Source organism: Homarus americanus, unplaced genomic scaffold (genome assembly GCF_018991925.1).
Source record: "Homarus americanus isolate GMGI-L3 unplaced genomic scaffold, GMGI_Hamer_2.0 scaffold23617, whole genome shotgun sequence".
Classification (NCBI taxonomy): domain Eukaryota; kingdom Metazoa; phylum Arthropoda; class Malacostraca; order Decapoda; family Nephropidae; genus Homarus; species Homarus americanus.
In genome coordinates, this window is record NW_024720711.1 from 5,558,551 (window position 1) to 5,573,854 (window position 15,304).

The 15,304-nt window shown below is 36.6% G+C and overlaps 1 protein-coding gene across 1 annotated transcript in view; it reads right to left on the bottom strand.

Annotated features, from left to right (window-relative positions):
- Positions 1–15,304, bottom strand: part of LOC121860829 — a 52,350-nt gene that overhangs the window by 28,095 nt on the left and 8,951 nt on the right. Inside the window, exons 2-7 of the mRNA XM_042358216.1 lie at positions 14,408–14,533; positions 13,562–13,756; positions 11,766–11,915; positions 10,851–10,907; positions 9,136–9,237; positions 3,501–4,566 (exon numbers count right to left, since the gene is read on the bottom strand). Coding sequence (XP_042214150.1) covers positions 3,501–4,566; positions 9,136–9,237; positions 10,851–10,907; positions 11,766–11,915; positions 13,562–13,756; positions 14,408–14,533 — 1,696 coding nt within the window. The remainder of the gene's footprint in view (positions 1–3,500; positions 4,567–9,135; positions 9,238–10,850; positions 10,908–11,765; positions 11,916–13,561; positions 13,757–14,407; positions 14,534–15,304) is intronic.

A 15,304-nucleotide genomic window follows, 5' to 3' on the forward strand; every position in this document is an offset into this window, starting at 1 on the left:
GATACAGGTATATAAATGTACAACTTAATTAGCGATGAAATTCTACAAATTACTCTCCATAATAATAAATTATAAATAATGATGCTACAAGGTAGGATTTTGCAAAATAGTGTAAATATGTGGAAAACACAGACACAACACAACTCCCCCATACAATTACCAAGTGCAAACAAGACGGCTCCATTCGTGTCTCCCCCTCCACCACAAGGAGCACCGATGTATCAGTCTACTGTACTGTTTCAGGCTCACTAGACTGAATCTCTGGGTTCGTGGTTCAGGGGAAGAGGCTAACGGACTTTAGTAGTTGACCGTACAATGTATTACCTTAAACTTGCTTCTGATAAAATTATTGGGAGAAAAATAATTATGGGAGAATTTCTTCATTTATCTTAATCTTTAACCATCGTAAAATACTCAAATGTTCATGCCTACCCTTCAGCGGTTAAAAAATAAATAAAATAAAATAAATAATGGAAAAGGTTACAATTACAATCATATCAAGACCTTTTTGTATATAAAATAAACTTCCAACCAAAATAAAAATGTCCTTCGTACTCATATTTCAACTCTGAAAGTACAGTAAAAGTAAAAGTACCAGAACCATATAAGACACAGCAGAAGGTATTTACCATGTAATGTAATACTGTACTAACAAAATACCTACAAATATCATCAATTTGCTGACCATTTCATATCTTGGGAACAAGTTACTTTATTACATAACTGTTAATGACAGAACCATTTCCTTAGGTACTTTTAAGGCATCGTGACTCAACTGGACACATTCAGATAAACCACTAGAGGAATTTAAAACTTTGAAGCATTTTTCCTAGTTTAATACAAAGGCTGGTTGTATTTTCTGGTAAAAATGTGGAGAAAAAAGTGTGTGTACTGTGCTGGGTATGTATGTATGGTGTATATGTGTACTGTATTGTGCTGGGTATATGTATGTACTGTATATGTGCATATATGTACTGTATTGTGTGTGAACTATGGTGTGTGTGTGTGTGTGTGATGTGGTGTGTGTGAGAGTAATGTGGTGTGTGATTACTGTGGCATGTGTGGGAGTGCAATTTACTTCTAGACAAGATTTAAGCCTTTGAGTAATTATGCATGAAGCAGGTCCAAGATCTAAGTTTCTTTCTTTGTCTGTGTCAACAGTACCCCACACAGCCTGGCATGCAATATTTAGATAGTCGAGGAATACAGGTACTGTATTACTGAGCTCATTTTCAGATCTTGTTGGTACGCATACTCAGCCTGGCTAAAAACTCTTGCTGTTTGAGTTGAGTTCACATGTTGAACACAAACACACAAAAGCCCACCACAGAAACTGGTACTATCCAGAATGGCTGGCATCAAGGATGTTTCAGATAACCGATATTTCCAGTGAAATGAGTATGACACCTGCATTTACCCTCGAATAATTAGCAAAATACACAGGTAGTGTATTATTTACTTTAGTCAGTCATACTGGATACTTAACACATTCCTTGATATTTTGCAACATCACTTTATTTTCTAGCATGCATCTTCTTGGCTCCAACTCTCTCACTCCTCTCAGTAAATGCTGTATTGGTCTTCAACCACTCTCACTGCACTACTGCACTCTCACGGCCACCAAAACAAACAATAACAAGTTGGCCTATAACATGAAATTTGTCAAGGGTAGTGCACCACTTGGCTGAAGTGTGGCTAGTAACTTTGTCATATGGAGGAGTGGTGGCTACTGAAACTATAACGGTGATTATGAGTAATGGATAATTTTCAGAATATTGATCATGGGTAAGAGTCCAAGATTTTTTTCTCCATATAATTCTTGTTTCCAATTTTTTATAAATGTTCTGCTGCATTCCCTTCCACAGAAACAGTGGGATGGGGGATCTAGGCACATTTTCAATAGGAAATGACAAAAATCACCAGATCAACTTGAACATGTAACATCTCCTTTGTTCTGTAGTTATCTTGTGAGACAGTCTTCATTCTGTCTTCCTCTCAAACTTGTCTGTGCATTTAATCATCATCGTTCCTTAAGTTACAGTCCTATAAATATTCCTGGACTGTTACACCCGATTTATTTATGGTGTTCTACAAAGTCCATCTCTCCCCATTAACCTTTAATGATACAGTAGGGTTTTAAACAAATGCATGCATTATACATTCTTGCCTCTCCTTCACCCTCTCATTTTTTTCTTCCAAGTCTTATTTATTCATACTGCAGCTCCTTAATCTCCATGCACCTATTCTATGCCATTTAGCTAGGAAACTATTCAATATATTAAAGAAGTTGGCTGCAACACTTGCTATATATTTCTTCAGCCTGTATATACAAATACAAGTTTTTCATATCCATACAGAAAAGATGGAGCAGTCTAAGTAATTTCTTTGTGTAAGCTTACTATTCTTTTGCATTACTTAATAAATTTTGATTTTACAGCCATCAAAACTATCAAAAGGGAACCAGAACAAATTCCATTTACCTTCCCACTATCATCCTAACACAAATGGCTACCTTTATGAAAATCAATTTGTTTACTGGTATCAATCCTCAACATTCTTCTCTTACATACAGAACTATGCTAAAATCTATCACCTGTTTCACTCTTCAAACAACAATCCTCTGTATATGACAGCTTGACCACTACATCATCAAATAACCAGTGCCATTATACAACTTTGTCCTTCACACACAACAACTAGTTCAACTATCACACACAATGGCACGGTGTTCTCCATGCACAATTTCAGTCCAAACTGAGTCCATTTCTGTTCATTATACTTAAAGCTTTCTAAAAACCCAAAACAGGAGTACATTACACTTCCTTCACAACTCGTGTAGCTACAAAATGCGAAACTATCCTCTTCCTTTAACTAACCTCTTCATAATTCTCGCCGAGGAATTTTACTATCATTACACTCGATTCAAGACAAATCAACCGTATATATAACACATTACCAGTAACTTGTAGATAAACTACGGTACTGTCCTCTCATAATATGCAACTTGAAAAATCTTTAAAAGTATTCGACTCCATATAACCATCACCTGTACTAGTTTCATTGTGCATGACCCCAAACTTTGAAATGTGACGGATGTTAAGATGACACACCACCCCACTCTCCCTTCCCCGTGCGCAAGGAACAGAAGTTTTGTGTTAAAGACAATGGTGTAATAAACCAGTGGGTCCTCTTCGGAAGATTATTGACCGCCATTATTTGTAAAACACACAAAATGCAAGTCATTCTGTAAATGCTTCAATATATTTTCTTGTATGATTCGTTATGCAGCATTTAGTAAGAGATCAGTTCTTGCCAGCATCTGTGTAACACCTGTAATATGCTTCATCACGGCACATATCTATAACAAAGTGTTTCGCTCACTTTCAACAATAAATGTCTATCTAATCTGAAATGTTATAAAAGTTAATAAATTGTATTCACCAAAAAAGAGCCAGTAACCCTGTTTATAAAACGAATCTATAAGGGATGGGATTTATTTCAGTAAGCTATTTTTACAGATAAATATGATTTATAATATAAAACATTTAACCTTTTTAACACTTCTGCATATATAGAACCATACTTCTTCAACCTTGCTAGCAATAATGACAAGTAAAATGTTGTAAAAAAGATATTACAAAAATCCATAAATCCACAATTTACATAAAAGAAAGGCTCCCAGAGCAAAATAAAGGACTCCTTGTCCTGGGGGGCGAGTCTTACAGAAAGTGAAGAATCTTGACTGATCAGGGAGAGTCTGGCGAGGGCATTCTCACTCTCTCCTTCCCACTCCAACCTACCCCTATACTCACCAGATTTATTGTACAATGCAGGGTTAGGTCTATTAGCCTGGTAATGGTCACTATCATCCGAGTCAGAAAGAATCTCGTCGTATGAACGCTTCTTCCTGGGCGGTGAGTTGGGCTCCTCCACAGGGGACTCGGTGCGTTGCTTGTAGGTGCGCTGCTTGTTCCTCCTGTTGCTTTTGAATGACGTAGTCGAATTATTAACGACGACGGGTGCCGGAGCCTCCAGAGACTTCTTTGTGTGTGTTATGTTTGACTTGAGCGACGAAGATGACACAGGAGATTCCTTCTCCTTTTTCTCCTTTTCTTTTGCCCGATGGAGAGACCTTGTAGACCGCGCCTCTGACTTTGAAGGCTTTACTTCCTTCTCTTTTTTGGGTTTTACTGGGGTTTCTTTCTTACTTTTCCGCTGCTCTCTCTCTTTCACTTTATCTTTATCTTTATCTTTCACCTCTTTTACAGCCACCCGAGGATCACGCGAAGATGTCACCTGCGCCTCACTTGGCTTGGCAGCCTTTGTACTGTTTGTAGAGAGAGTTGAATTTAGTCTTGGGTCCCGAGAACTTTCAGAATTGAGTCTGGGGTCTCTGGAACTCTCGGGTGTAATTCTTGGATCACGATTATTTTCAACCGTTAACCTAGGATCCCGAGTCGTTTCATTAATCCTTCTGGGATCTTGCGTCACAACTGGACTGGATGCAGCAACTACAGGGAGCACCTGATGGACACGCCGGGGGTCTACGTGAATGGTTGAGCTCACCTGTTGGGTACAAACACCACAGTAAATAAATTTCATATGAGAAAATTGTATAAAATATAAAACAGTACAATACACCTCAGCCTAATTCTTACTTTATTCCTTCCTAATTAAACCCATTGCCACATTATCCCTCAAATGTTCCCAGTCTGCAACTGTAGAGGATTACTAGTGACAAATGAAAAATTATAACAAAACTATCTTTAGGATAAAAAAAAATTATGTGAACAAATTAAGTTAAACCTAAAAGACTCGACAAAATACCCAAGTGTGTAACATTTAATGAAATAAAAATAAATGTACATTAAAAAGTAAAAACGGTGTCAAAACCAATTAATAGATAACCATCAATACCTTCAAGATGTTTACACCATCTATCAGGGTTACTAAAAGCTGCACTACTACTACTACACTATGGTGACTACAGTACAGTACCGTCAAGCCAAATGCAAAGAATAAGAAAAGTAGAGAAAAGAAAAGGAATTATCACCCAGCCAGGGATGCAAATACACTGTATCCGTACCCATAAACCCGGCAGTAAAGAATTAATATCTATGGTACAGAGTTTAATGGCACTCGACTCAACACCGTTAGGCAAGATGAGTTAGGTGTACAACTTAATTTTATCAAGGTGACAAATGGTGGACTGTCCAGAAACCAGTTGGCTAGAAAACTCAATTGAGAATCAGAATTTTAGACCAGTTATTATCTTGTAATAAATTAAGTTTTACTTCGATGAACACCCATTCTAGTATTATAATTGGTTAATGCTTTTACAATGTTTGTTAATAAATGTAATACAGATTGATATTAGCAACGAATATTAAGTAAAGAGCTTTCTATGTATAGTATCAGGTAAAAACCTGTACCATAATTTGTACTTTCTACTGGTTTAATGACTGGTAAATATGATAGGCTCATTAAATTTTAAATAGTACTTGCCCTGATGGTAACTTGTTATACTGTAGATGGTATATTTGCACCCCTGCCCGTCAACACCAAACACACTTCATCCATCATATATTTAAAAATTTTATGACAAATTTCATTACTAAAATATTATTGCAAGCTTTTGCAAGTAAATGGAAGATTGATCTTCAAATTTGTTCTCCTGGCATCACCTGGGTTGATCTGTTAACACAACCAACTGATCACCCTCTTTCAACCCCCCCAGCACTACCATCCTCAAATACAACCTCCTACCCCCCTCCCCACCAGGTACAGTAGTGGGAGGGGACAAGAAAAGGCTGGAGGTCCGTTAAAGTCAACCTCAAACCAATCAGTGTCAAGGCCTTAATCCTGTCCTATGAATCCAGGCGACTCCCAGTTCAAACATTTCAAATTTATCAGTTCCAGGTGAAGACACAAACTCCAAGGGATGTGGGAGCATACCCAAGCCACTTGACTGTGGGCTCCACCTGAGCACGTCAAAACAAATATTCATTTAAGGAAACCAAAGGTTCCAACTCTTAAGCAGGGAGAAACCTTATCTAGCCAGCAACTAAAGACAATCTGGAGAAACCTACCCAAAGAATCCAAACATGTAAATAACACAACCAGGGAGGATTGATTTAAACCATTGGTTAAAACCATTTGGTTTAAGCCATGGTTATTATTATTCCAATTTTATATTTAATAAGCGTTTTCACTACCCTATATGTGCCTACTTAAGGTCCTTCATTTGAGGTTGGCAATGCAGTGTGGAAGGGAAGGTAACTTTTTCTAACATGTCAAAAAACACACACACACACTAAAGGAATAAATGACCTTTGTTGACAATGAACTGTGTAAAGTGAGCGTGAATCAATATCCAGTATAACATCATGAATAATGTTTGAACATAAGGACTGTGATGTTTGCAAACTACTGTATCTACTCCCAACTACTGGTCATCTATTTCTTCCTGACATAGTGCAATGGAAGACAGAATGTATACTTTTTCACTTAGACATCAAGGGCATGAGACACCAAAGAGTGGCAAAGTACAGTACTTGAGTGAGCAGTGTCAGGTGAGTTTTTTGGTGAATGACAACCTACTGATGAATGAAGGTGACAAAATGTGGGGAACAACTTGTTAACTTATCAAAGCCAAACACATCGAAGAAAACCAAAGCCAGTGAGAGATACAGCGAATGTGACAAGAGCGTATTGCAAGTCCTATAAAAAAATTTAAAAAATCTGGAAGACATCACAAAATTAACAATCTGATTTATCAAAAGCTGTTTAAGTAAAAACAAAAATAGTAAAATATCTAAAACTGTGTTGCAAGAATCTAAGCCAAGAACACACACACACACACACTCCACCTCTGCTGCTGCCCACAGCACAAAAGACTAAACAACTTGCCGGGCTCCAGTACAATCTGACGAAATCAATTTTCTGCACACATGAGTCAAGATATCACTGTGGACTAAGAGCTATACACTTTTTTCATCCATATAAGCCTCTCCCAGATATAGCTAAATTATATACTATACTATAAATATAAATACCCTTCAGTTTTTGAAAGCTTATGATTTGAAAAATTCTAAAATAAATAAACAAAGAGAATGAAAAGGAAGAAATGTTCAGGAGGATTACTTAGAATTAGGTTCATGGATGTTGCCCCATTAAAAAAGACCTTCATATGTGTATTCACAGGTCCCTCTTTAACACTAAACTCAAATAATGAGAAACTGTACAGCAGAACGCTAAAGAAAAATATCCCGTGCAGTTATTACAATACCAACACGCAAATAATCACACAGCTTACTACAATACTGGACATTAAAATAAAATCCTATGAGATGTTCAATAAAAAATACTATAACATATTCCAATCATGCAATAATGTGTAGCTAACATATACATTCCTTACTTGCAAATGTTTATTGTATTTACATTTGACCCACACATAAGACATAATGCACCCATGCTGGCCATAAAACCTCAGTATTTTCTTTAATCATCCTACTGACAAAAAATAAATAAACAAATCATTTTAAACAAACAGCAGGTGAAGCTTTTTAATAAAACCAAATCTTGACACTAACAAACACCACAACACCCAAGATGAATTTCCCCTCCAGTGAGGAATGTGTCTTAAAAGTCATGCACTATCCCGCAGGTTCAAATAAAGTCGAGAATAATAATAATAATAATAAGTGCCCAGTACAGTACAAACCAACGTCCAGTTATCAATACTGTACTGCACATATTCTGTTTTTGTTAGTTTGAGTCAATACAATTCCTGTCAGTATATACTGTACCGAGTTACTTGACCCAGAAGGACAAACCATAGGCTACTACACTAACCAACACCCTCCACCAGTGTCAATTTGTCTTAAGAGATATTTTACACATCCAAGAACCCTCCACCATCATTATTACAGTATCAAGCCTTCAATATTTGTGCCATATCACACCACAATATGTCTAATATGGAGGCTGACCACAAGGTCTTCAATACTCTCAAAATAAACTACCGAGTGACTAGGAAATCACATCAATAATTCTGTCAAGTAGGTAAAATGCTCATCAAATAATGATTTGTGTTCAACAGTCACATCAGGTTTCAAACAATTTCTGCCCGGCTGAGTTTATATACAGTAACTGGCACAAGGACCACTGTGATGTTATATAGTTATTTCCAAAATACTGTATAGCTGCTGGTGAACACACACACATACAAGTCAGACAAACTCACTACAGATCAAATGCTGCCACAGGAAATATGTAGTTTGAAAACCATTCACTACTATAACACAAATACTTTTCCGTTAAGTTCACCCCTTAGATGCATGTACTATGTACAGTATATACTTTAAATAGAGTACTGTACAAGTACACCTTGATTTATGATAATGTTTACATCTCCATTTGTATTTACAATCTCTTTAATTTTAATTGTATATAAACTTGGGGTGAAAAACCTATCAAAAGACAAATGTTTGACTGGTTACAGCATGTTTAACAAAACTGTTTACAGGTCACTCACATCTTTTGAATACAACTCCACACTTTGACAGAACTCTCCACCAATTTCTTGTTATTTCCAGAGTGACTAATCCAATTTCGAGTTATCAGGAAAATGACCAACAAGTGATATGACCAGCAGCAATAACCCAGGTGGTAAAATACCCCACAAAGTCATCACTGTGTTGAGTTGAAGGCAATAAGGTGCACACATATACACTAGTTAAGTTGTGTATCTCCCAATATATAACGGTGACCAACAGATTAATATGAATCAATTAATAATGATTCGGTACACTACTGGACAACAGTTTTCCATGCATCGTAAATCAAAGTGTACTTGTAAACATTCAGCACGAAACTTCCCCTTACAGCCATTCAGTGTCACATACAATACTTGAGAGCACATTACCAGTCAAAGCTCCACAAATTACAGAGCAAATATATTAGCTACAAAGTGTCAACAACAAGAGAGCTTCTGGTCTTGGTACTGAAAGCAAACTACTCATACAATCCTACCACCAGGATGGACAATAAAACCCACACCATTCTTCTGGATATAACAAGTATATGCAAAAAGAAAGATTTGGGTTTGTGCAACAAATAGTTGACATGGACCTGTGATTCTTCCTTATTTTGTGACTTTTTCTTTATCTTGTACGAGCGGAGGAATTCGGAGCGGCGTTCGCTGGATATACTGGGGTCGTCGATGGTCTTGGCCTACACACCAGCAGCAGGGAGGAAGAGATGAGGGTGAGGGGTAAAAGAACGGCTGTTAGTGGCCTTCACTATCAACACACACACAATGTTTTCAATGTCACAAACTGCCCTTGGGTGTTCTCTTAAGCCTTTTAAAAACATTATTAACAATTAACATCTTCCTTATAATAAAAACACTGCAAAATAATTTCACACAGTTCATGTATGATGGTCAGGTAAAAGCCCAACCAAACAGTAATATATTATGTAACCCTCAAGCCGACGACCTAACCTAACACCGTTACAGTACAATTATACGTGTACTGTCCCTCAAACTGATATTGATAAATTAACATTGAAAATTTTCCGTGAGTGTGTCCTCCACAAGATCAGCTGTAAAATATGAACCTTGCAGTGCTATTACCAAGTTATGAAAACCTATGCCGGTGAGATTCTCTCAAGAAATATTGTTATAGAGCGAAAACTAAGCATCGGGGCATAATATAATGTTTTACCAGGAAGGGGAGGGGGTTAAACATTTTGGTAAGCCTTAACTCTTGACATTCTATAAAATAACTCTCTCATGTAGTTTGAGTCTGATAGACATTCATGACTAATAAGCCAATCAACTTAGGTGGAAATAAGTGGCAAAAAGATTAAATATAAACAAATTTCTGTTGCTGTGGGCCATCCAGTGCAGTAATTAGTCCGGTCCTTTTGTGTATTGTACCCATCGCCCAGAAATGGTCTACATCATAAATATACGAGACAGTACCCTCTAAGACGTTTGCTCTACTCAGGTATAGATTATCTAACATCCAGTAGCATCATCTGCAATCCTGATACTGCATACCAGGTTTTAAAAATATTGTACTGTACGTAGGCCTAGTGGTTACTATACACAGTAACAAAGTCTTCGTATCCAGTAATGTAATGAAGTTTCCTTTTTTATTCACTTGGGAGTGGAATAACTGACACATTATAATTATAAAAAGACCATCAATATTCAAAAACTTTCTTCATTAATTCAAGAATATTTTCTCTCAACCTATTCTACAGTCCATCCAAAGGTGTAGGATAGGTAGTCTGTTACAGCAACCTGGAAGTCAACCCTAAACATTCTTAGTCCCTCAATAAAGTTAACATTCTTTATAAAAATAATCTTTTTCTCACACAAATACAAGAAAAAATATATGTATCACAATGAGAGAAAATACTGTACATAGATAAAACAAACTACTAAATAATAGCATCATTACTATCCTAAGTGAACAAAATGTGCATGTATGTTTTGTGTGTACCTAGACCCCTACCAGTGGGACACACACACACTGGTAGAGGTCAAGTCTGTCTTATGTCTCCTCTCTCTCCTGACCCAAATATGTATATCAATAAACAGATCCCCAGTAAAACACTACAGTACAACATCACAACTATGGCACACATTCATAACACAAGAGGCACTAATAAATCTTCGCCTTACTTGAACATTACGAAAAAAACTAAATAATAACAATGTAAGTAATGAAGATAAATCCAAGATTCTGTGTGACAAAGGATAAAGAACTAATGCAAGGTATAACAAAATGGAGAAGAAGAGGAAGTACAGGTACTATTTCTTTAAGGATACTCACAATTGGTTTCTCGGGCTCTGGCTTCACCACCTTAGTTTCTGATTTGGATTGTCGACTCTGTTCAGGGGAAAAAAAGAAAGGAGATTTAAGATCACAATTATCAAAAAATCTTAATGGTGGATAATTCACCCAAATAAGAGCAATCACACAGATGACTACTTTGAATGTGATTCACAATGATTATGAATATAAATTTGTCTAGGATGAATTATAGATAACTGGATAAACTAGGAAAAAAAAAGGGATTTATGTACACCTACACCTACTAGCTCAGCAGGTTAACAATTCAAATGATACTGTACTGAACACGTATGGACATTGACAATTACAAAACCAAACCAAATTCATTAACATATGGGTACTATAGAAGACACATCCTTTCTATGTGTACCTATCTCCTCAGCTCACTTCAGATCAACACTAAGATCAGTAGAATCCTAATACATGCCCATACTATACTGTACACTTCACTGAAATTCTATGCTGAAAACTTTAACACTGGGTATAAAATCAACCCATCGTATGTTCTGAAAATGGAATGGATATCCAGGAAGCAGCATCAGACAAGAGTGGGGGTTAGTGGGGGTATTAAACAGTGAGGAAGCATGGATAAATTCAACTAGTGTGTATCTGCTCTTGGCTCCATAACGGGAGAGGGCCTTCGGACTATGAGACCAGATTAATCACTTAAACTATGACTATTATTAATATCTTCGTCATTTTGGGGAAGGTTTCTTCCCATGCAATATTTTGGGAGAAGGCAAGAAAAGCATTGTAATATCTGAGTCAAGCAAAGTTACCAAAACCACACACATCTTTTAGATAACTTATGTGATTTAAACTTTCTCTTATTCTTATTCCCTTATAGATATAAAGAAACTACTTTTGAGTATGACTTCAACATGTAAAGCATACCTGTTCCAAAAGTATTTTCTTCTTTTCCAACATCAACTTTTGTCGCTCTAATTCCAAAATCTGCTCTTCCCGTTTGAGGATCTCGAGTTCCTTCTTGTTCTTGTGACCCGAAGATGACGACGTTAATGACGACCCCTTTACCACACCAGGCTGAGGAAGACCAGTCAACGTTCAGTATACTTATACACACATTTCACAAACCTCTCTTCCTGACCACAACTTACTGTTTCATTTGTGTAAGTCTACCCTGGTAGTATACTGTACATACAATCGTATTGTTTATGCTTCCTTTATGGGACTGACCCCGTACAATTATATATACTGAAGAGTATTGAACTTGAGTGTTTGTGCATCTTGTACATTTATCCCAAAGATGAAATGGTAAACTTATTGTCCACTGCCTTCATTAATAGCACAGCTGATATGTGATACTGTACAAATAACCTCGACTGGTTATGTCCACATGACTGTACGTACACTCACACAGTATACTGTATTATATTTAAATATGACTGAAAGTGCCTCACTATTCTGAACACAGACTAATAAAAGATCAGCCCAACCTCACAACTTACCACCAAGAATCCTAACAAACTTCATCTTTACGATTTTAAAATAAAGGATTTATGGCGATTCATAAATACAGATGGGTCTACTGACAGACCCAAACACATCTGGATATAGTCAAGTGATTTATAGTTGTCAAGTCTCTTAAGCAGACACTTAACATTGTAATACAGTATATCCAGCAGACATATACTGTAGTGTACTTTCACTAATTTACTTTAGTGATATCCATTATACTTAAATTAAAGACAAGACTTGTTTCTTAGACGTCTTTAGTTTTGCTTATGTCAATATATTCCACTAAATAGCTGAACTATAAAAAATTTTTACACAAAACAATCCCTCCTTAATTTGCAATAATGGGTTCAAGCTTTATCAAATTTGGGAGGATTCCCAATTACTGTAATGAACACGAAATATTGCAAATTTAAGTATTGTACTGCATTTCTTATTTCGCAAAATACAGTACTGTACTGTATTCTGAATTTGTTGCTCCATTTGAGAAGCCATTTATAAACAAAGTCAATGAATGTATCTCTCCAACAAATAATTCTCACACTGAATACATAGTGAGAAAACTGTAAATCCATATTATAAATTACATGTATCACTAAATAAATCACTGAAATAAATGAACAAAATATGAAGGTGTTTAAAGATAAGTTGACAACAAAACACAATGCTGGGCAGGATTTAAACAAAACCAAAAGGGGAGTATACCACAATTGTGTGAGACAATATGACACTACGGACGAAAGACTTTGACAACCCTACCAAGACAACAGGAGTCGGTGTTCGTTCTGAAATTCACGACGCCATTTGGTTTACATAATAAATATGCATGCATCACTTTAAGCAAGTTTATAACCATCAAACTCTGTTCTAACGACCTTGATATTCGATCCATATTCTCATTGTTTGTTGCCCATCACCATAGTACTTCTGCCTGTGTTAGTCTACCAGGATGTAATGAGTCATGCTTTGAAGACACTCTTTTCTACTTTTATCACTTACAAAATGTACATCATATACCATACCTACACATACTCAACTGCACTACACTTCTAACCTCTTGACTACAGGTATAGTTATTTACATAACATAACATCTACACCTGCCTCATAATGACCTGCTGTGTTGATTCACTTACACAATTTTCATCCATACCTTCATTAAGCTCAGTCCTTACACTTACAATGCCCCAAATACATCAACAGGAAGCTTCTCACCTTAATGATGTTGGGGTTGATGTGTATGTTGGGCTTACTGGAGGTCTGGGATGTTATTGCTGGACCTGTGGGCAAGGGCCAGGCTGGGTCTAGTGACTGTACTTTGACGTCTAGTCCATACAGCCGAGACTTTGGGAACACTTCATTCCATGTGTGTCTCAACTCATAAAGTTTTTTCCTTGTTCTTTCATCAACCTACGAAAAAAGAAAGTAGTAGATTATATTAAAAGTCTTTTTGTCAATACAATATTATACAGATACTATACAATAATCAGTCCTGAAAAATTATTCGACAAAACCAATGAACAATGTATATAGTAGAGTACAGGCATTCTCCAATTTTTTAAATTGTGGTTTCTGAAAACCTTTTTCTACACTGTACATTCCTAGAGAAACAAATACTTCCTTCAGGAAGAACAAACAGTACAGTAGTGTGAATGGGTTAACACAATGTCTGAATTATTAAATGTATACAACGTCTATGTCTATGGGTTTACTGCAGTGGTCCCCAACAACATTTTTATGCAAGTGGGCCACAATGAATGATCAAATGTGTGATGAGGGCTCCATTTTGAAATGGAAAAGCCAATAAATTAGTTTCTCACTAATCTAATCTATTTAAACATGAGTAATATTACCCTTAAATGTGATGATATCAATAAAATATTTTATACATCACTTAAATTAAAAAAAAAACTAGTGACTGTGTAAATACCAGCAGCCTTCTCCAGAAAGGATCAAAGGCCACAAAAAGAGTTCAAGAACTGCATATGGCCCCCAAACTGTGATCTGGGAACTTGGTTTACAGTACTACTACACTGTATACAGGATAGCCATTCAACTTACCTTTTCAAAGACACAACTAAATGTGCTGATAATGTTGTGTCCAAACATCTTGATATAATCCTGACCAACATTCTTCATGATGGAGTCAATCAAGTACATGACTGGCAGCTTCTGAGGCCCAGACACCTGCAGGGAGGAAAACATTGGGAGTTATTATGGTACTTTGCCATCCTTTTCTCAACTCTCAGTAGCTATGGTACCACTACACTAGCCAGGTAATACAGTAGTGAACAGTGAAACCTCATCTAACCAACTACTGTATAAAGAGATGAAAGTTTGTCATATCCAGGGTCCATTAGATAAGGGATTATTGGTAAGAGAAGCCCGTTTTATGGTTTCACTGTAAAATACCGTACAGTATATCCAAACTATAACTAGACTGGTGTGATACAAGGGGAGAAAAGAAGCTTCTGGCAATACACCTACTGTAGAGAAAGATGGCTATACATGTTGCCATTGTTACATGTAATAAAACTGTAAAATAAAAAGTGGAAAAATAATTTCAATACTCTGTGACTCAGAAATAAAGAAAATGCCTGTACAGGTATAATGTGAAAAAAATAAAATAAGAGCATGGGTGTGTATTGTGTGTGGAGGCAGTGGGCGGTTTGTCAACAGTGCATCTGACAAACTCAACACGTTAGGCATGTTTCATATTAAACTTGTGCACCTCCCAACCTCCTCTCATATACAGTACAGCTCCTCCCCGACTTACGACCACCCACACTTACGACCTGCCTCAGTCGTACCAAAATTTTGTCAAATTACTTATTTTCGAGTCCCGTCAGTACACAGACAAAATTTTCGTTTGTAATTCACTTTAAAATGGCTGGCAAGCTTAAAAGTGAGAGTTTTGTGGTGCTGAGAAGAAACAGAGACACCCATTTTAGATTTTCT